Below are 22860 nucleotides of genomic sequence, written 5' to 3'. Positions count from 1 at the left end.
TTCTCTGTTAGTACAAAGGGTATTTCTTCCCCTTTCTTTAATACTATGTATTTTGATTAGACTTCAACCTTCAACTTATTTATCTCAGTATAGTAGTAACATTTCTCACACCAACATCTCACTGCAAGGTTCTTTTCACTTGTGCTTGTAGCTATAAGGACTGTCACCTAAGCATGGATTCTTCTGGTAAAAGAACAGCTAAGTGAGAAATAAAATAAGTGGAAAAGAGGAAAAAAATAGGTTTATTAATGGCTCTAATTCCAATGGCAACAGACATTTTTTTAAGTATTCTGCATGGTAGCTAGCAACTTCAAGGGTCCTCTGCATGAGAAATGGTCAGTGTGATGGTGATACCTTCTGTGCTACTTGATTCCCAGCAGCATCAAGGCTTCCAGCACACACAGAAGAGACAAAGCTGGCAAGTTTATCTCCACTTCATCTTCCCTTGTGAAGCTTTCTTCAAGCTTCCTAGGGGAACTGCATCTCCAGGTGTCAACGGTTGAAGTTACCTCAAGGTAGCTCTCTTGTACTGCTTACCTGCCTCAGGTCATGCAGGAAATGGCAGTGGCTCTGTCACCTCAGATGTCCTCTGATTGCCTTTGGGATTCAGAATGCACATATGACTCAAATTGCAAAGACTGTTTTTTTGTTGGTTTTGTTTATTTGTTTGTTTTGCTTTGCAGTCTGGGTTATAAACTCCTTCTGTTTACTCAAAAATGTTACTTTATGTATGTTTGCATGGTACCTTCTAGGGAGCAGTATTATTTTGGTTAACATAATTTCTCTAGTCATAGCCATATGATCACTGATGCAAATAGATAAAGCATTTTATCTCTGATTATTTAGAATGAAATCATAGAATCATAGAATGGCCTGGGTTAAAAATGATCTAAAAGATCATCTAATTTAAACCCTCCTGCCATGGGCAGGTTTTCCAACCACTAGACCAGGCTGCCCAGAGCCACATCCAGCCTTGCCTCGAATGCCTCCAGGGATGGGGTATCCACAGACTCTGGGTAACCTGTTCCAATGTGTCACCACCCTCTGAGTGAAAAACTGCCTTCTAATATCTAATCTAAATGTCCCCTGCCTTACTTTAAAACCATTCCCCCTTGTCCTATCACTATCCACCCATGTAAATAGTAATTCCCACTCCTGCTGATATACTCCCTGCAAGTCCTGGAAGGCCACAGTGAGGTCTTCCTGGAGCCTTCTCTTCTCTGAGCTGAACAAACCCAGTTCCCTCAAAGTTACTTCATAGGAGAGGTGCTCCAGCCATCTGATCATCTTGTGGCCCTCCGCTGGACACATTCCAAGAGCTCTGTGTCTTTCTTGTGCTGGGGGCCCCAGGCCTGGATTCAGTACTCCAGATGGGGCCTCAGAAGACCTGAGTAGAGGGGCAGTCAGCTCCATCTCCCTGCTGGCTGCACTTTTTCTCAGCAGTTCAGGATATTGTTGGCGTTCTGGGCAAATGGCTAGCTCGTGTGCAGCTTCTCATCCACCTGAACCACAAAGTCCTTCCCTTCAGGGTTGCTCTCAAGGAATTCTTCCCTCAATCTGCATACCTGGGATTGTCCCAGCCCAAGTGCAGCACCTTGGCCTTGATGAACCTCATTAGATTCACATGGGCCTATTTCTCCAGACTGTCCAGGTCCTACTGGATGTCTTCCTTTCCCTCCCTCAACTGCACTGCTCAGCTTGGAGTCAACTTCAAACTTGCTGAGGGTGCATTCTATTTCATTGTCTGTGTTATTGATGAAGATGTTCAAGAGCATCAGTCACAAAATGGTGAGACCACTTGTGACCTGCCTCAACCCAGACACAGAACTGTTAATCACAATCCTTCAGCTGTGGCCATCTAACCTTATCTTAATCCATATTAATCAAAAATTAGAGAAAAGAGGTCAGTATTTCACAGAGAGAAGAATCACTACACCAGATTTCCTGACTAGCTGCAGCTTGGGGTGGATGGATGGACTCTGGTAAATGTCACAGCTTTGCTTTCCATGAAGAAAAGAATAATGGTGGCAAAAAATGCAACACTCTCTTCAGTTTAGCAACTACTTTCTGCTAATCTCATAATCCAAAGCCACATTTTTCAAATTCTTAGAGGTTTGCAAACAATTGCTTTTTAATAAATCGAAGCCCACAGAAACTATAAGTAACATTGTTTTTCATAAGTCATCTTATTTTTGAAAATTTTGAAATCTAAAAGGAATTTATATGTTATATTGAATATATATTTTTTCTAGGTTTATATAATTTTTTGAAAAATCACTTGGAAATTCAAAGAGAATGCATGAGTACTGCTGCAGGCAAAACACCTTACTTCCCACACTAAAGACATGCTTCTCTTGGCCCATCGTGCATAGATTCATAGGTACATAAGGTTGGAAAGGACCTACAAGATCATCTAGTCCAACCATCCTCCTATCACCATCCCTACCCACTATACTACTAAATCAAATCCCTTAGCACCTCATCTAAACGCTTCTTGAACAGCCCTAGGGATGGTGCCTCAACCACCTCCCTAGGCAGGCCATTCCAGTGCCTGACCACTCTTTCAGAGAAAAAATGTTTCCTCAGGTCTAATCTAAATCTTCCCCGGCGCAACTTGTGGCCATTCCCTCTCATCCTGTCATTATTTATCAGGGAGAAGAGGCCCACCCCCTCCTCACCACAACCCCCCTTCAGGAAGTGGTAGAGTGCAATAAGGTCTCCTCTGAGCCTCCTCTTCTCCAGACTGAACAATCCCATCTCCCTCAGCCGCTCCTCATAAGACTTGTGCTCCAGACCCCTCACCAGTTTTGTTGCCCTTCTCTGAACACGCTCCAGGGCCTCAATGTCCTTCTTGTAGTGAGGGGCCCAAAACTGAACACAGTACTCGAGGTGCGGCCGCACCAGAGCTGAGTACAGGGGGATGATCACCTCCCTGCTCCTGCTGGCTACACTATTTCTAATACAGGCCAGGATGCTGTTGGCCTTCTTGGCCACCTGGGCACACTGCTGGCTCATGTTAAGCCAAGCATCAACCAACACCCCCAGGTCCTTTTTCTCTCTACATTCTTCAAGCCGTTCCCCCACGCCTATAGCATTGCATGGGGTTATTATGGCCAGAGTGCAGGACCAGGCACTTGGTCTTATTGAACCTCATCCCATTGACCTCAGCCCAGCTATTCAGCCTATCCAGTAGTGCAGTATGTAGTGAAGAATTAACACATGAACTTTGGGCTCAAAGATATTTATTTCTATCTGTTAATGCACATATTTTACTGTTAAGATTTCCAATGCTAAAATATCAGAAGCTCTCAGAAAATTGCAGTGTTAAGTAATGCAAAAATAATAATTAAAAAAAACAAAACAAAACACAGCTGTATTAATGCTGAGCTGAACAATCCCATTGCTATTAGTACTAAATTATTATTTGAACTACAGACATTCTCCTCTAGATTTTGATCAGCCATTTTTATATTTTGATTGTTTGAAGTTGTAAGAACTGTGGCTGTTGTTCCTGCTGCTATTCACCAACCTGTGCTCTTGCTCCTGCTTTATTACTGTTTTCAGTGTAACCAAACCTGAGTAGCCTCTTTTGAATGATCAATTTTTAGCGTTCAAGAGAACTACAGAAATTCAGTCATCTTTGTGTCCTATAATAAATAGTTTTGCACAGCATACCTCATTATCCACACTTTTGTAATAAACTGACATAACTGGTTCTCATACTAGCCTAGCTAACGTATTAATTGCAGTTGACATGCTAGCACTTTTAGGTTGCTGTTAAGTGTTAGATTCTTAATTTGAAAAGAAAAATGCAAATATAAAATGTTTAGTCACTGACTTGGTTGTAGTAGAGCTCTATTAATAATACTGTTCCATATCTCTTCTTTAAAAAGTAAGAAAAATGGAAGGTATTTTCAACATTACAGCAATCAGAACACAATGAATGAAAAGGTAGTAAAGCCTTGTGTGTTAACTGTAGCAGCAATGAGATATTGCTGTAATCTAATTTTACCATAAATTTTTAGTCCAGTAAGTATTGCTTTTTTATGATTCAGGCCAATAAAGTCTCTTCAAATCTATTTAAAAGCCTTATTACAGTAACACAATATATTGTGTATGTAGCCTCTTTTGCTTATGGAGAAGTTTCGCAAAGTTCTGCCAATCTAACTCACTGAATGTTTGTGTAGCCTTTGCCTCATGAAAAATGATTGGTAAAGCAGTGAGGATGGATTGTGATATGGGAATTTAATCCTGTGACTTCTGAAGTTGGAGATGCTGTGGAAATAAGTATTCTAAAAGCTGATTTGTGCAACAATTGTTTTTCTGCCGTTGTTATTTAATTTTTATTTAATCAGAGGTATCTATGGTGCTGATGGACTTATTCTGCTGTTGTTCTTTTCTTAAAATTCTATTTGAAGTTGTAAACATGAAAGAATTTCAGTGTTTCATACTTAACTCTGACTTCTCTTTTTACTTAGTATCATTAGCTATGAAGTTGAGATTCTTCTACGAGGTTTGGAGGATGAGCTTGGGATTGTAATTTATATTGTAATTAATTTTGAACTGAAAAGGAGAAAGAAGATATAAATTTGTGTACATAGTGCTGCTAGTTGTGTTTAGTTGATATGCATATGATTTTTTTTCCCTGTGCATTTATTATGTTTACATTAATATGTCATGATGGTGTGTTCAAGTTTATGATCACTTCTCTGTTACGAAGTCTGTTGTGTCAATGTGGCAAGTTATCTTGTATAATAACAGAGATTTCCCACTGTATCAATTTGACCATGTTTTAGTTTTATTGGGTATAGCTATGTTTAAAAATACCGAGTTTTAATTCTGAAATAGAAAGGAATCTATTGTTCATTTTTATCCAAGTGAGTTTCATAGTACAAAAGGCAAATAATATATATTTTCATTTAGTAAATAAACTAAAAAATATATTCTTAGAATGTGTTTCAGATCAGACTTTCGTTGTCCTAGGAGGCATCTTAATAGATTCTACATGATACTCTTTTTCTGAAAAATGATACTAGTTCTGCCATATTGTGTAAGCAGCAGATATTAATGGACAAACAGGTAACTGAGCAGAGAACCTAATAATTTATTATATATGCAGTAATTACCAAACAAATGAGGCTAGGTATTTTAGATTAATGCATAGAAAACAGAATACAGAGGCTTAGTGAGGAAACAGAATGACAAGGTCGAGGGCAATATATTCATTGGCTGCCTTTTGGGGTCCATGTGGCTTTAAATATTTGAGAAGTCACTGGAAAGTGTAACACGAAGTTTTTTGTTTTTCAATAGATCTTTGACCATCTCTTTTTTACGTTCCTAGATCTGGACTATAGATCACCAAGACTCTTTGATGTTGGCTACTTTGTAGAAAATATAAGAGGCAGAAAGTATAGTGGAGAGTCTTCAGGAGCTTTTTTCCAGGGATTTATCAATGTCATGTCTAGGGGTGGAAAGTGTAGAACATACAAACAATTACTTCAGCCTTTTCAGAGTTGTATTTCTTCAGTGCCACGACAGATAACTAATAGTTAGGTTATGGTATGGTTCTTTATTAATGCTTTCAAAAGGATTGTTCAAGTATATTCCCAAGGCTTGCAAAGTATCGGTCAGGAAATATATGCTCCTTTATTACTACAGTAACAGTAGGCAGTAACTTGCCCAATACAGGTACTTCTGTCCTTACATAAAAATAATAATAAAATAGGCTGTAGTTGAATCATTGCAGAAAGTCATAGATTCTCACATATGAACGGAGAGTGAGGACACTGCTGACTGCACACAGAAATAGATATTGAAAATAGCATTTTAAAACTATCAGTGCTGATAAGTTCATGCTTAATAGCTGTAATGAAGAAAGATGTCTTTTCATGAAACTGATGAGAGATAAAGTAAACAAACCTTCCTGGACTTCCATACTGTATGTAATAGGTCACCTCTCATCACTCTGATGATGTTTGACTCCTAACAGGGATAGCTAATGCTTGCTATTTCTTTCAGATAGTCCCTTGTCATGCAAATTTTATTAAATAGAAATGTAGCTGAACAAAAATAGGCAGAGTCTGACAAATATGTGCAGCTTTGAATTCACCCTCCCATTTACTCTACCGTTCCATTGCTGTATTCCACCTCCTGCTCTGTTTGACTGGACGTGCATTTGCTGCTACAACATCTTCACTCCTTTTGATCTTTAACTGAACCCCTGATCTTTGCATTCTCAGCTTGAACTACTGTCTTCCCAGTTTCTGGCAGCATTCGGTATGGATAATAGCCTGCACAGCACTGCAGCCTGAACTTATAATTATGTGACAGGCTCAGTAGAAGTCATACTGGGGGAATATGTAGTGCTGATAGAGTGACCTCTCTGTTAATGACGATGGAGAGGCTTGATTTTAAGCCACGTTAATGCCAGTGGAAATCCAGTGTGGTGATATCATACTGATGGGCACCTAAGCTTCACCACACTAATTTCTCACTCCCTATCATCAAAGGGGTAGAAAATATGATGAAAAAGACTTGTGGATTGAGATAAGGACAGGGATGTCCCTCACCAATAGGGAGATTAATGTAATTTATTGTCTGTTACAAACAGATCTAAAGCAAACTAGAAACACCTTTCTCCCATCTGTCCTGTCCTACCTCCTCTGCCTGAACAGCACACAGCAGCATGGAATGGGATCAATGGTTAGTCCATAGCACTTTGTCTCTTCCACTCCTTCACAATCATTCTCTGTCCCTGCTCCATATGTCCCTCCCAAACTGATCCCATGTGGGCTTCCCACAGGGGGCATCTCCCCCAGCCCTTCTGCCCCACCGCAGGCTGCTCTCCATGTGCTGCAGTTCTTCCTAGAGTTGCTCCTGTGAGGGTGGGTGTCCATGGGCTGTGGATCCTCCAGGTCTCATCCCATGCCGCTCCATGGGCTCCTCCATGGCTGCACAGGGAGATCTGCTCCACCTGGTGCCTAGGGCTGCAGGGGGATGGCTTCCTATTGCATGGGCCTCTCCTGGACTGCTGCAGGGAGCTTCTGCACCTGGAGCTCCTCCTGCCCTCCTCCTGAACAGACCTGATGCCTGTTGGGCTGTTTCTCCCATTTCTCACTCCCCAGTCCCATATGCTTTTGTGCAGGAATGTATCTTACACCTGCGCTCCCAGAGTACAGCCAGCATCACCCACAGCTCAGCTCTGGCAGCAGTGGGTCCCTTTGGAGCAGCTGTAGCCCTGATCTGACATGGGGCACTGCTGGACTCTGCTACCAAAACATATCATGCAAATCCAGTGCAGCCAGTCAGTATTTGAGGATAAACATTATGTTTTGAATAAATGGGAAAGTTTGCTACACCTTAAGCTCATCAGTTTTCTGTCTTTCCATGGCATAGTAGGTAATTACTATGTGTATGTTGTTTCCATGAACTTCACTACTTCACACAAGTCACTTTCATTAAAGCTTCATGACCAATAGAAGTCTTAGATTTCATGCAGATACCTAAATTCATGTCTTATATATTTGTTTGTTTGTTTGTTTAAATGTTATGCTCTGCTATAATCACAGCTTTAATTGTGCATGTGGCTATGTTCTGGTTCTAGCAAGCTCCTTTATTTATTAAAATTAGCAACCTTTTTTGGTATTTTGGAGCTAGTACATTTTTCAAGCTAATCATAATTATGATAAAGGAAGTCAGCTGTCTGTACACTTCGAACAGTTTATTTGGTGATTGCACTCTTTCTTTACAAGAAGTTCATACAGGAGGACACTTGAATGGGCATGATTGGCTTTTGCTTGCAACATTTTATGGTAATACATAGTATCAGTATGTAATACCTATGCAAATATTTGCTTAAGGATAATGAAAACCACAGATGTCCTCTTCGATTAAGTAAACAGTGATCCTAGGGAATGTATCAAGAAAGTAACATTTGGATCTGTGCTGTGTATCTGCTGTGTAATTTTTGAAATGTTACAAGGTAATGAAATGCTTGAAAATTGAACACATGTATACCCCCAATTGTAACTTCTATTCCTTGAAACACTTTACATTCCAAAAGCTGAGGGATCTGCACCATGGCCCAGAAGTGTTAGAAAAAATGGCTTGCGTGTTGTACAGTTGCTTGATGTAACTGCCTAGGTCTGTGCACTTCTCAGGTTAAGAGGAATCAGCTATTATTTTCCAACATTAACTATTATTTTCCAACATTAACTATTAATTATTTTCTAACATTAACTATTGCCCATTCCATACGTTCCCATGTACGACTGTGATTGCAATACTTTATTCACATATGTGAGCTTATTGTTGCAGTTGTTAAAGATACAAGCTATCACTACAAATGAGTCCTTTTCTGAAATGAAATCTTAAATCTTTCTGTATGTTACTTTGAAGTAAGATCTGTACAATAAATATCAGTAAGAATTTGTAGTAATGGCTAAGTATTATAAGCTGTGCACTCTGACACCAGATTGTGTATGTTGTTTTTTCTAGCTTGTATGTGATGAAAACAGGTCTTCTGCAATCATATTTCTTTGGTTTTGCTTTTCTGATGTAGAAGCAAAACTGTGCCATGGGCTGACTCAAAAGTGTTGTTAGTTCTGCTGTCTGAGGAACAACAAAGTAGGAAAGACTTTAGTTTGTGTAATAGGAATTTATAAATTCAGAATTCAATTAGAAAATAATTTCAGGATTCATTAAAATGGCAGTGTGGCAGCCTTGAATGCTGCTGCTGAAATGGAATGATAATAAAATAATAAAATGATTAATGTTGATCTTGTGATAAGCATCAATTACAATCATTAAACTGCATAGTGAGGAGTGATAATGGGAGCTAAAGAAATCCCTGTATAGCTCTGGGAAAAAAATGTGTCAGTTAGGTGGAAAGGGCCAAGCACTTTGAAACTGCCTACTAGTGTGTCCATGCCTGGTTTTCCTCTCCATGGCTGGGCTAGGGAAGTGCTCCTTGCTTGGTGTGCAGGCAGGCAAGGGGATGCTAGGCTTCATCTCATCATGTGGAAGTGGCTATGTTGGTTAGGATCACTGTGGCTGTGACCAGGTTCTCACTTGGTTTGTGCTCCATCTACCCACTGGAAACTGCATGTATGTACAACTGGAAGTGCTCTCACTCATTCTGTTTTCTATCTCAGGGTTCTACACTTTTCTTAATTTTTTTTTTTTTTTTTTTGAGAAGAATATAAAAAAAAATGGAATCCCATCACTTTTCTGCAAGTTATTTGGTTCCACTGATTAAAAGTGAATAACAAAAAGCAACTGCATCAGATAACTCCAGTTGTACAGCTGATTTGATTCCCTACTTTATCTATGAAGAGAATTTAAACAACAGAAAAGGAGAATGGGAATTTTTCAGACCAGGCAACCATTATGGATTCACTGTATGCATTCAATTGTAATCTGAAGGACCGAGTTGTTCCTCAAGTAGGAAGAAATAACTTTTTTTCCACCTACAGTTAATAAGCAGCATTTTAGCAGAAATATTTTATTTTAGGTATGTATAGAGTCAAACAAAGAAATGTGAATATTACTTAATCTTAATTCTTACTGTTATTCAAATAAATAGTTCAATTTCACAGATTTGGAAAAAAAATTAGAAAAAATCAATAAGATACCTTCTATACTCTTAAGGAAACTAACTAGGGTGTTATTTATGTATGTATGTATTCATTTATTTATTTATTTTGTGTGTGTGTGTGTGTGTGTGTGTGTGTGGTTAAAATACAGATCAAATGTGAGTTTGCTTTATATTGTGAGATCCCTGGTCATTGTCCTCTTATTTCCTATGCAGACGTGCAGATGTGGTGTGGGTACACTCCTGTAAGAACTTCTATCATTGAGAAATGCTTTGATCAGCCTGTGTGCTGTTCATTCTTGCCACATTCTGCAAGGCCACATGGCTTGCTGTAACAGCCATACCTTTTCAGGCTGGTTTTGCAATGTCTACTTTTGCAGTATTATCAGAGAGTGAAAATTATAAAAAAAAAAAGCTGTAGGTAAAAAAATATATATTTTTTCTGCAGTGGATACACTGCCTGTAGTTTTCAGCCAAGTCAGAATAGCAATTAGAGTAATTTGTATTCCTTTATACTCAGTTTTATCTGTTTCATATGACTTCCTAGGCTGAGGAAGATTAATGTTATTGTTTTGTTTTAAACTTAGGAAACATAAACATTTAAATCATGCTTAGAAATAAACCTATTTTCAAGTGTTCTTCTAGGCTGAGACTGTTTTTCTGAATTGGAATCTTGAAGATTTCAGCCTAAGGCTGCAAACAGCATTGGTATTTTTGGATTCTAAATTATTTTTCAGAAACAAAAGAGCACTGTGAAAATATTTCTCCCAGTTGATGGAGTGTTATACTCATAAATCATGATTATTTTCAACCTTTTGGTTGGAACTATTTTAGTTTCACAGCCAGAAGCAGTAAAATAATCAATCATGTAATAAAGCCATGGATAATTATCATGTTGCTTAGTGTTCTTTGAGCTACTGCAGGTGTGTTCACAGCCTCTATTGGTTGTATTTGAACTGTGATTTTACAGCTGAGCTGGTGAAGTGCTTTATCCACAATTGCTTTTTGTTGCTGTTGTACAGAAAAGCTATGTTTGTAATTGTTAGTAGCCTTTGTTTCACTGTTGGAAAATTAGAAATGACACTGAAATGCTTTTGTAGTTTAAAAAACCTCAAGTACCTCATGCTGTAAATACCGTTGAGTACATTCTTTTTTTTTTTAATAAACATTCAGAACAATTTTATTGGTATAATTACATCTTATTTTGTTTCGAAGTGTTGCTTTGCATTTTTTGTCTTTGTTTACAAGGAGCAAAGCTAGTACTTTGCAGTGATGGCAGACTTTCTCTGCCATGATGCTCACAAATACGGTGGAAATCTGGAATCCATGATCAATTGAAAGTGGCATAAGCTATCAGAGTCATCAGAAAACTCCATCTTGCCTTTTTTATGCCTCGGCTTCTTGCTTCTGTACTGCTTTATTTCTTGTGCTGACTCAAAAACTCATACAGCTGCACCAGTAACCACATAAATGAACTAACCTTTACCCATCTCTGCCTCCTGGCAACAGAGCTACAAAAGTTTAAGGGGTATTTACTGCAGACATGAGATCTGGGTGCCCATATAGTTTGAAAATCCTGGTAGACATCTGTCTCCATCTTTTGGCATCGAATGCTTTTAGTAATCCTGCCTAAGGTGACTTGGACAGGACTCTGCAGAAAGCTTTAAGAATTGAAAGAAGTGTTTGGATATTCCTTGCTGTAGGCTAGGATATTGTTTAATGAGCCCCACTGTGTTATAAAATAAGAGCAGCTGAATTTTATCTTAACTTTATTTTGGCTCTGAATGTGTGGAATAAACTGTAGCTCAATGCATATAATCTCTGGAGCTTTATATAATGTACTGAACTTGGTGACTTAAAATGACTGTCTTCTCTTCCATGAGTGCTGTTTGTTTTATGGTAAGAACATTGTTAATGAGAGTTCCCATGTGAGTGAAATGTGAGTAAATCTTTATTGTCTATGCTTTACTGATGTTTCTGAACTCTCATGTTGAGTGGCAAATATGAGTTCCAGAAGGAGGAATCTAAATTATTTAACAGTTAAAAATAGGAGTTGTGTAATAAAAGATTGACAATGCAATTGAAAACACAGATACAATTAATGCAAAAGTATGCATTAAAATAAATCAAAGTATTCATTGAAGTCTTTGTTCATATCTTTGGTAATACTGTTTTAATTGGCTTATCTTCACACACTGACTTCATAGCACTAGGTAAGATGCGTGGCTGATGGCTAGGAAGATAAACTGCAACTTCAGTATATTTTTTTCTATATTGAAAGTTCATTATATTTGATAACTGAGAATCATTCATTCTCTGCACTTTTATGTTGATGTCCAGCTGATACCTTTTACTGTATTTTAAAGTGGCTTGATTGCAGGCTAGTAGGGGTTGTTTTGTTAAATGAGGAAGTTCCTGCTGGAACATTGTGAAACACTGCCTACTCATTTTCTGAAACAGGCAACAAGTTTATCTTGTGTCAATTTGTGAATGCAAACATTTTTTATAATAGAGGTTAATGTGATATGCAGATTCCCTTTTAATGCGTTTATCTAGGAAAAACAACAACAACAACAACAACAAAACGTAGCATAAGATTTTGAAAGCCTGTTAAGATGTGATTGAGAAATGAAGTCGTGCTAAGCAGAATGAAGGTGACTTAATACTTGCATTTAGAATTTTATTTAGACTAATATAAAAATTTCTGTGAGAAACAAATAAAGTACTGGTCATTGATGCAGGTACTAGACCTCACGTCTGCCTTTTGTCCCCAAGTGTAGTTCTCGTGTTTTGTAGGAGGGCATTTTTCCTGACACTTGTTGACATTAAACCATTTCTGTATAGTTCCTAGGTAAAAACAGAAAAAAAATTAAGCTAAAAGAAGATATTAGCTTCAACAAATAATGCTTATAAATTGTAGGAATTTATAATTCAGTTCTGATTCTTTTGAAAGGTTTTATGTCTGAGTTTTCTTCTGTCTTTCTGAAGGCTGTGTTACTTGCTGGCTGGTGATGGCCTTTCTTTAAATATGCTTGTTTAATAGTGTTTTGGTTCTTGTTACAACAGAGCAGATATACAAAAGCTTATACTGTTTCTAACTGTCGGATATTGTGAACTTTTAAAATTACTCAGTAATAAAAGAACTTTGGGATGTCTTCAAAAATATGTAAACTACTTACTGTACTATCCAGAAAACAGTCTTCTTTGCAAGCTGATAGTGGGTTAAGAAATACTTGTTATTCGGACTTCACAATCACCTGAGTAGAGCAATTACAACAATAACTGCAGATTATTTCTTCCACCTTCAGGTATTTTTATGTGAAATTGTAGCAGTTAAGTAACATGTGCTGTGGCAGTTCCAATCTGCCATAACTATGAAAGAGGGGCACTGATTTCATGCTACAAACTACATCTTTTGTAGGCTATTCACCGCCCTTTGCAGGTCTGCCAAGCCCACTCTGCAATTGGTTGCCAGGGGCTGCAGATGTTGGAAAAGAGAAATTTCAATGAAAGGCCCTGATTCAGCAACCTAAGCAGCCTGCCTCCTCCAGCCAAAGTAATCAGATTGGCAGCTGAATCAAAGGGTACAGTGGGCCCTTTGTTTGCAAGCTCCAGAGGTTAGTAATTGACAGAAGGTCAACAAAGTTTTATGAAGAAAAGAACAGAATATTAGAGGGTATTAGGCTGCAGAGAGAGATTCTGGAAGTTTTATGTTATTGAAAGAAAGTTAAAATCCGAGTCAAAGGTTGCAGTTATGGGAAGCAAAGGCTGTATGTTGCCATTTAAATCTGAAATAGTTTCAATAATTTCAGCTTCAGGAACAGGATTATTGATGAGCAGGGGGAATGGCTGTATGAAAAATCTGCAGTTTCCCCAGACACAGCTATGTGCAATTGTTTGTGTAGAAGGATTTATTTTTAAGCTTTGGGATTTAGCATAAAATGATAGAAGGATGCATATTTTCCTCATAGAACCATGGGAATGGAAAAGATCTTGAGGTCTCCTTTCACTGCAGGGAAAAGAATTAACTGTATCTATGGAATATAGACACTTGCCTAATCTCCCATCCTGGAAAATGTCACTTTTGGAGATCTCTGCATTTGGAGAATGCAAGTCTATACCTAATCTCCTTCAGACAAACAGTCATTCATTTTTAATTTTTCTTGGTCTCGTTTGCTAGACCATTATGGTGACACTAATTGCAGTATTTCAGTGTGATCCACACACATCTTGAATAGTGATACACTAAACTGGAGAAAACAGTACAAGCTTATACTAGTGTTGAGTAGACTGAAAGGATTACTACTGTTTATATGTCTCAGTATGATATTTGACTTATTTGCACAAACTTGGGATTGTTGGCTTATGTTTGGTTCTAATCCATTTAAGCCAGTTCAGTGTTGGTTTCTATGCTGTTTATTACTCATCTCTTTGTTTTATTGAAAATGCTTTAACATAAAATCTCTAATAAAAAACTCTTTGTTCCATTATTTTTTCAAGAACCCATGTTGAGCTGGTGCATCTGCAGTTCTCCGGCACTCATTTTTACCATTTTAAATGAGTAATAAGAAATACTTAGGCAATTTCCAGCCCTTTAAGATTTCAGCTGTGCTCTACAAGAACAGAAAGACAATTATTAACATTGCACAACATTTTATCAGTCTGCTCTTAACTTTTATAAATTGATCAGGGCCACTCTGGTTGAAACTACCTGATTTTGTTTGAGGCAGAGGTCCTGCTGTGTCTCTGGTATTAATTATATTAACTGCCTGCTGGATCTGGGTTTTTGATTAAGACTAATGCACTGTTTGGATGTCTGTTGATTTTGAATTCTTTTTACTGTAATTATCAAGTATTGAATGATATTTAAAAAACAAGAATTTAAACTCATAATCACTTCAGAAGGAATAAATGCAGCTCTTTTATGATGAATAGTATGCACCCTGAGTTGGTGCTGTGATCTGTCGAGTAATTTAGTTTTTTGCACGTGTTTGCATTCTTGTCTCAGTAATACAGGATATTTTCTTATGTATTTTATTGATCATCAGTGTCTGAAATAAAGCACTGGAGTTGCCTGCCCTGGTATCCTTGTCACTAAGCAAGTCTTCCTCATATTTGCCAGGTGAAGGGAATTAAAAAAAAGAAGGGATAATTACTTAAATTCAACTGGGAAAGTGCTTCAAATATTGTTTGTCTTTTTAATGAAATTTGCTACTTTTAAGTCAAAGATATGGAATATCTCACATTTTGTACATCATAAATACAGAACATTGGTTTTAGATATGGATTCTCTTTTGGTTTTGGAATTTTTCCTTTATTGAAATAACTTCCTTTGTTCATAGAATCGTAGAATGACCTGGGTTGAAAAGGATCTCAAAGATCATCTAATTTAAACTCTCCAGCCATGGGAGGTTCACCAACCTGTAGACCAGGCTGCTCAGAGCCACATTCAGTCTTGCCTCGAATGCCTCCAGGGATGGGGCATCCACAGCCGCTCTGGGCAACCTGTTCCAGTGCATCACACTCTCTGAGTAAAAAAACTGCCTTCTAATATCTTATCTAAATGTCCCGTCTTACTTTAAAGCCATTCCCCCTTGTTCTGTAACTATCAACCTATGTAAACAGTCGTTCCCACTCCTGCTGATACACTCCCTTCAAGTCCTGGAAGGCCACTGTGAGGTCTCCCCGGAGCCTTCTCTTCTCTTAGCTGAACAGTCACAGTTCCTTCCACCTTTCCTCATAGGAGAGGTGCTCCAGCCACCTGATCATTTTAGTGGCCCTCCACTGGACTCATTCCAAGAGCTCGGTGTCATGTGCTGGGGGCCCTAGGCCTGCATGCAGTACTCCACATGGGGATTTTCTGTTACCTAGAAAAGTTAAGCTACGTCTGTAAATGTGCAGTATAAAAGAAGTACCATTTACAGCATCTGTGTTTTACTTGACAGTGTCATCCCTGAGAAGAGAATGTGATAGGTGGTCAATATGAAACACACATTTCCCCGTACAGAGAATCTCCATTCAGGTTGAGTTCTGGTTATGCTGCAGTCTTGACTGCTCATGTAGTGTACAAGGAGTACAGAGTCTGGTCATCTTTTCTACCTGGTACTCACAGCAAATGTAGATTGTAGAAGATGTTTAGAAATGAGCTGTGATTCTTCTGAAGTCTGAGTAGAGGACACATGCAGTTGAAAATTGAGAGTAACCATACTAGAGCAGATCAGAGGCCTAATCACTGTGTGTCATGGCTCCAACAGAAGCAGAAAGGAGGTGCAGGAGAAAAAGGGTAAGAGAGGCTTGTATATGTACTTCTAGGAATTTTCCTAGCCTCCAGACATTTTGAGTTCAGGGCCTTCCTCATTCACATATGATTTCTGTAAACTAGTTATGGCTCTGTAGATTTTTTTCTTCTGTTAACTTGTCCACTCTCACCTGTAATCTATGTGCACTCTGACCACAGCCTAATTATAACTTGTCTCAGAAAACTTTCACTTTCTGAAATTTCCTTTTGCTATTTTTCCCTCATACCCCATGATTGTTACTGAGAGATTGGTAAAAGAACAGGTTGGATCTAAACAGTCAAGGAACTTCATGATTAAAAAAATATTTCAGACCCCTTTTCAGTTGTGAATCCTAACAGCTGCACATAAATTGTTATGTAACTTTCATTATCTTTTCTGAAACTCAACACCAATGCAGCCCTTTTTTAAGATGGGAGGACCTGAGTAATGCACAATATCATGTATACAAAAGAATACCATAGACTTATGCAATAGCATAATTTTGTTTTCAATTTTATTCTTTATTCTTTCTCCAGAAATAGCCAATACTAATTGAATTTGCTCTTCTTTCTGCTTTTTAGCACTGAGCCCAATTTTGATGGAACCAGCAATTCTGAGACCAAGGTTTTGCATTTCAACTGTCATGGTTAGCTCTGAGTCTTCTAGTGAGAAAGAGCTTTCCCTATGTTCATTACTTTTCATTTCTCATTGTTTTTCATTGTAAAGTCTGTCTTTCTTCACATTCCCTGTCTATCTCCCTTTCTTTACTGGCATTGAATATGACTATGATAGCCTTGTACACCTCAGTCATTTCTTTTCCATCTTTGTGGATTTTCACCCATTGTGGCAGCAGCAGGACATGGAACAATGACAGAAAAGAAAAAGAAAAAAAAAAAGAAAGAAAGAAAGTAGGAAAGTAGGAGGAAGAAAAGTAAAATGGGATGCCCAGATTGGAATACTAAATTAATGAAATGGGAAAAAGTTAATAAGTGTCAAGCTACAAACCCAGTGTGTGGAAAATTGGTGATAGCACATGGTAAGAAATATGTCTGCTGTAAAGTAAATGAAAGTAACAAAAAATGACTGCAATGATCTGTTGAAGAAAGAATAGTGGATTCACTCCTATAAGGAAAAGTGTAGTAAGTTAGGAATTTAGATTCAGGAAACACTGAAAATATTCAACAGGAATATATAGTCTTTTTTCTTGGAGAGGTTCTTGATTATAGGATCCTTTTATTGTGTTTTAGCTCAAGGTGAAAACCTTTTATTTGATTATAGTATCTTGTTGATCGTCTGAACTAGAAGAATTTCTGGTGTAAAAATATTTTTTTCGTGCTTGTAATAACTTTATGGCAACTTATGATTAAGTACATTCAAGCTTAAGCTTAAGAATTCAGACTAAATATGGTCTAAGTGGAACTTTGCAAATTGCATAAAATATTAATTTTCCTTTCATAAAAGCAACAGTTTAAGTGATAGATCTGTTTTTTATTTATAATTTATTGAGCAGATAAAGGATTTTTAATTTAAACATTGTTTAGTCCTGAAGATTTTGCTATTAGGTGCTGTCTATGGTTTGTAACTATTCCCTCTTTAGTCACATCTGGAGATAAATGTCTTTGCCAGACATAAACTTGTCAAGCATGAGAATTAATCACACATAACTATTACTGAAACATTTTCAAACTGTCAATTGTTTTTTTCTCTTTCCATCTTTGTTTTTTAAAGCTTTTCAGAACAAAGAAATATGAGTCTGGGAAGGAGGGAAGGAGAAAAAGGAATTTCTGTGCTAATGTCTGAATTAATGTTTTTCCTGTTATGAATCTCACTAATTGACTGAAGAAATGGAAACAAGTATTTTAAGGTTGAATACACAGCTTTAAAGGAAAAGTGGCACTTGAATATTGAGCATTTGTGAGTCTGGAAGTCTGACCATGAAGTAATAAAATGTGCCTAAGAATTGACTTCTCCAAATAACTTCTCATCCTTTGAATATTGCTGGATTGTGACCACTTGAACTAGTCAAGTGGAGGTGTTTTTCTTACTCTTTCTTTTACTCCACCACTTGGTCTTCCCCCTAACTAGTCAATGTCAGTGTCTCATCTTGTGATACACTAGTTGAAAATGAAAGGTGAAATATCTCTGCTGATATTTGACATAAACATTCATGTCATACTTACATTAATTCACGCTGCAAAAGCAGAGGAACATTGAAGCAATGTCTGCTGTCTGCAAGAACTGGCAGACCAACATTGTTTCTGTCTGCTCAGATATACAGTGGAATCACAGAATCATAGAATATCTTGGGTTGGAAGGGACCATAAAGGCCACCCAGTTTCAACTCCCAGCTGTGAGCAGGGCTGCCACTCACCAGATCTAGTTCTCAGGGCCCCATCCATCCTGGCTGTGGCCACTTCCAGTGATGGGACATTCACAGCTTCTCTGGGTAGCCTCTCCTGACATCTAACCTAAATCTCTCCTCTTATAGTTTTTAATTGTAAACTATTTCTTTCATTTAGGATGAGTTCACTGTAGTTCAGCATATGGAAAAGTGGTAAAATCATGAGGGAAAATTATTATGTTACTCTGTTTTCATTTATAAGAGAAACCTTCCAGTGATGTGTTGCAGAACAAGATAAGCAAACTAGTAAGGATTCTGAGTCTGACTTCTAAAAATAGTGTCTGCATTACTGTACTTTAACTTCAAAAACAGATTTATGCCATTTCATTACCAAGGAGTCCATACAGAAAGGGTTGTTAAGCACTGGCATAAGCTCCCCAAGGAGGTGGTTGAGTCACCATCCTTCACTGTGTTTAAAAGCCATCTGGATGTGGTGCTCAGGGACATGATTTAGCAGTGGGTTGTTAGAGTTAGGGTAGTATTGTTAGATTGCGGTTGGACTTGATGATCTTGAAGGACTTTTCCAACCTGAGCAATTCTATGATTCTGTGATTCCATAAAGTTCTGTTATGGCTTGCTTTGCTGGGCCAGGGATCTGGAAATGTCTGAGTATTTTGCAAATCCCTTAATTTTAAGTGAGAGCTGGAGAATGGCTTTTAGTGCTTGCCAGAATTGTAGAGTACAAGATGTTCTACAGAACTGACCTAGTTTTATGTTCTCTAACACAGTATGGATAATTTCGGATCTGTCTTAGGTATTTCATCTGTACTACTCAGGAACTGGGATTTGGCCTGAATGAGTATAGTTAACTCACAATCATAATTCTGTATAAGGAATAGATTAACCTAGAACTTCACTTCATAGAAACTTTTTATTTTTTGCCTAGGTGAAATGGAAATTCCAGATTCAAATGACCCCTTAGGCCATGTGGATGGACTTGAGAGACCAATTCCTACTCCCAAAGGTAAAATTTTCCTCTCAGATACAAGCATTCTGTATTAAGCACCAGCAAAACGATGTAGCTATATGTTCATCTGTCTGTATATACACATCTGTAAGACAGGTAGTCTTGTGTGACTTAATTATTCTAAGCAAGTTTGGTGAAATACGTAGAAATTAATTTTGTGTGTTTTTAAGACTTCCACTGAGAGATTGTATAAATCACTCAAACACATATTGCTATTACAACCTTTCTGCCATACTGTCCATCAGGATTGTGCCATCATATTTGAAAGGTTATGGCAGTCTGGTAAAATTCCCACTGATTGGAAAAGGGGAAACATAAGCCCCGCTTTCAAGAAGGGAAAAAAAGGATCTGGATTCTATAGGCAGTAAGTCTCACTTCTGTGCCTGGCAAGATCATGGAGCAGGTTGTCCTGAAGGCTCTAGTAAGGCATATAGAAAATAAGGACAAGGTGATTGGTGATAACCAACATGGCTTCTCCAAGGATAGACAAGTCATGCCTGACAAACATGGTGGCTTTTCACGACAGAGTAGCAACGTCAGTGGATAAAGAAAGCAGCCATCTAGTCCAGCAATCTTTCTTTTGTCACCAGTGTACTTACAGAAGCCCTTCTTGCTGTTCTTTTTCTAAATATTAGTCAACTGTTTTACTTAGAAAAATGGTAGATATTCTTGTTAGCATGAAGAGCTCAAACGCATTCTCCCTTACCATCACCAGTTTCAGCAAGGTGAGAACCTGCTGAAGTCTGCAAAGCTGTGAGATCCCAGCCAGATGGTCTTCTAAGAATTAATTGGGAATGCTTCAATTTTGGAAAAACCTTGGAATACAGTTACTGCTGTTGTATATATCCCATGTGAAATGATTCTTTTTTATTGTGCTTCATCTGAAATTTAAGTTTCTTATCTTGACTGTACCTACTAGAGGATTTTTCAGAAACTTCTGTTAATCTTCCATAAATCGATGTCCTTAGTTGGATAGAAAAATGGCATACTTATTTTTACGTTTTTATAATCATGTCCCCGATTATAGGCCACATCTCACTGATGGTGAGTACTCTCTCCTGCTCATTTATGAGGAAGACTCAGTACACTCTTCTTAGCAAAGTTTTTTCTGCTTGATGAAGTTCCCAGATTTACTTAGAGGGTCAAACTTCGTCTTCCGGTACTGGAATAGATTTCCATAACCGTCTTTACTGTCAGCAACACTGTATACACTTTTTTAAATCTACTTCACATTCAAGTACCATTTTCTTTTGATAGGAAAAATTCCATGTTAATCTTCAACTGGAACTGCCAAACTTGTTAGCTAGTAATTTAGTTCTATTCTACTGTTCTGTTATGACTGAATTTATGAGGGTGTAGACATAAAAGAAAATGTTTCTTTCATGTGATGTTACTTAGTTAAATTCTTGCCCCAGAAGGAGTTACGGCTATTTCCTTATTTTCTTTTTTTTTCCTAACGCCATAGGCAATACCTGTCTGAGGAAGTAATTAATCACATCTCAAATGTTTCTACATTATAACGATTTTGTATTTCCTTCAGGAAAAAAAGAGTGAGGGGGTTAGAGACCCTTATTCATATATGACTCATTGGTATAGGTTCAGTTCCTAGTTTCCAATATGCCTGGTCTGTAAATGGCCTCATTTTATTCCTCTTTTATTTTTGTGGCCACACAATTTTCCAAATAAACAAAAATTGAACATCTTGTTTCTTCAGTTCAAATGTTAACCCCTATGCTTCTGTATCATAGTAACAGCAGATTCTATTCAGAAATTCATTGCAGATTTATTACGGTTTTTGTGTACCATGAGAAAATTAGAAGGAATCCTTTAGTTCTACCACACTGACCAAATCATGATAAAATTTGATCATGATCTTGGGGTTTTTTTGTTTTGTTTTGTTTTGGGTTTTTTGTTGTTGTTGTTGTTGTTGTTGTTTTGTTTTTAATTTTCTGGTGGTAGAACTGGCACAAAATCTCTCTGAAAATTATAGTAAATAAGATTCAGTGTTTTGGAAGAAGTGTGTAGGCCATTTTTTTTTTCTCCAAATCCTTGAGAAATCCTGAAAAATGGTTCTATCTCCAAAGAAGCAACTACCTTAAACAATATATTATTAATATATTATTTTAAAAACTTTTAAATTTGGTTCTACAAGTGAAGCTAGGCTTCTGAAAGTTGATATGATAGGAGAATATGATAGGAGAATTAACACTCCTGTTTCTTTTAAATGAATATCTGAACTGCCACTGAAAGAGCACTGCCTCTGAGCAATTTTACACTGGAAACCAGAGCAGACACATTAGAATGAAATGAAAAGTTAACAAAAACAATTTGAAAACAAATCTCCACCCACTTCAATGAATTCTGGTGAATATAGTCCCTTCCTTGTACATTGACTTTGATGGAATAACTCAGTGATTTTCTGGGCTGCACTAAAAATTTTTTTCCCCACTCTCCTCTTAGTCAGAACTGTGTCATTTGTGTGTTCCTCTCTGGAGACATCTAGGCTTCCTTCCTGGAGGTGTTACACTGTTCTTTGCCCACCTTCCTGCTTCATGTATCTCTGATGGTGAACCTGAGGAAGGAGAGTTGCCTCTCTCTCTTGCAGAAGCAGAGAGTTGGACAGGCCAAGTCCAAAAGAGAGCTTTCCTTTCTGAAGACACGGAGGAGAAAATGAACATATCGTTCATTAGTTTGTAATTAGCAGAGGATATGTCCATTGTGTTACACTTGGAAAACAACTTTTTGTTTGATGATGAGAGTTGTTGGTGTGTGTTGACATAGAACATGGTGGAAGGGCTCATTTTGTGCTGTCTATTCAGGCAAGCCTGGAAAAGTTATTGCAGAGTAAAACACTAGCTCTCCGTGTGCAGATGGTCTGCAGGTAAATGTTTATGTCATAAGTAATGTCTAGAGGTGGGAGTACTGGAACAATTCACTTTAATATTTAGAGAAATGTATGAGTAAGGGCAACTTCGCAGCAATGGAGATACTGAGCAAGGTGAGCTGTCTCCAGGAGACAAGATGCCTCAAAATTCTGGTGTTTACCCTGATTTCTGTATGTCTGTCTGGGAATTTGTTCTGGGGCATTTACCTATATGATAAATCCCAGCTATGACTGGACTATCTTGGTTGCTTTGATTTTGACATGAGGCAACATATCAGGAATGTACTTATATCTATCCTGAATGCAGCAATTTTTTATTTACAACCAACGACCCTCTAGACAGTCTATACCCCACCTGCACTGTCTTATACCCTGAAGATCTGCTCCTAAATGGCCAATAGCCAATGGCTGGAGACATCTGTCTCTTCACAGTTTCCTCTGAGGGTTCAGAAAGCAAGAATACAACACTGTTCCACTAAGTAATACTACTTAGTGGAACAGCTGGGGTAAGTAAGACACCTGAGCTTCAGCCCCGTCTGGTAAAATACTGCTCAAAAATAGGTTTTCTCCAGCAAGACAGCATAATCCCACTTATTTTAAGTGTGGGGGACAACGTTGAAATTGTGGAAATATTTCAATTGCAGTTCAGTTCGTTGCTGAATTGGCTTTAATTTTTTCCAAAGTACTTCTGAAGTATCTAGCTGCTTATGATATATGATATATATGATATATGATATA

At 37.8% G+C, this 22860-nt stretch overlaps 1 protein-coding gene across 1 annotated transcript in view; it reads left to right on the top strand.

Annotated features, from left to right (window-relative positions):
* The window catches only part of ROR2 (receptor tyrosine kinase like orphan receptor 2), a 141922-nt gene that overhangs the window by 83510 nt on the left and 35552 nt on the right, over positions 1-22860 (top strand). The window contains exon 2 of the mRNA XM_065740555.1: positions 19158-19235. Coding sequence (XP_065596627.1) covers positions 19158-19235 — 78 coding nt within the window. The remainder of the gene's footprint in view (positions 1-19157; positions 19236-22860) is intronic.

The sequence above is a fragment of the Cyrtonyx montezumae genome, unplaced genomic scaffold (assembly GCF_038088225.1).
Source record: "Cyrtonyx montezumae isolate F1298 unplaced genomic scaffold, pur_monq_1.0 scaffold_29, whole genome shotgun sequence".
In the NCBI taxonomy this organism is placed as follows: domain Eukaryota; kingdom Metazoa; phylum Chordata; class Aves; order Galliformes; family Odontophoridae; genus Cyrtonyx; species Cyrtonyx montezumae.
Note: the sequence above shows the minus strand (reverse complement) of the source record. Positions and strands in the feature narration are given on the sequence as shown.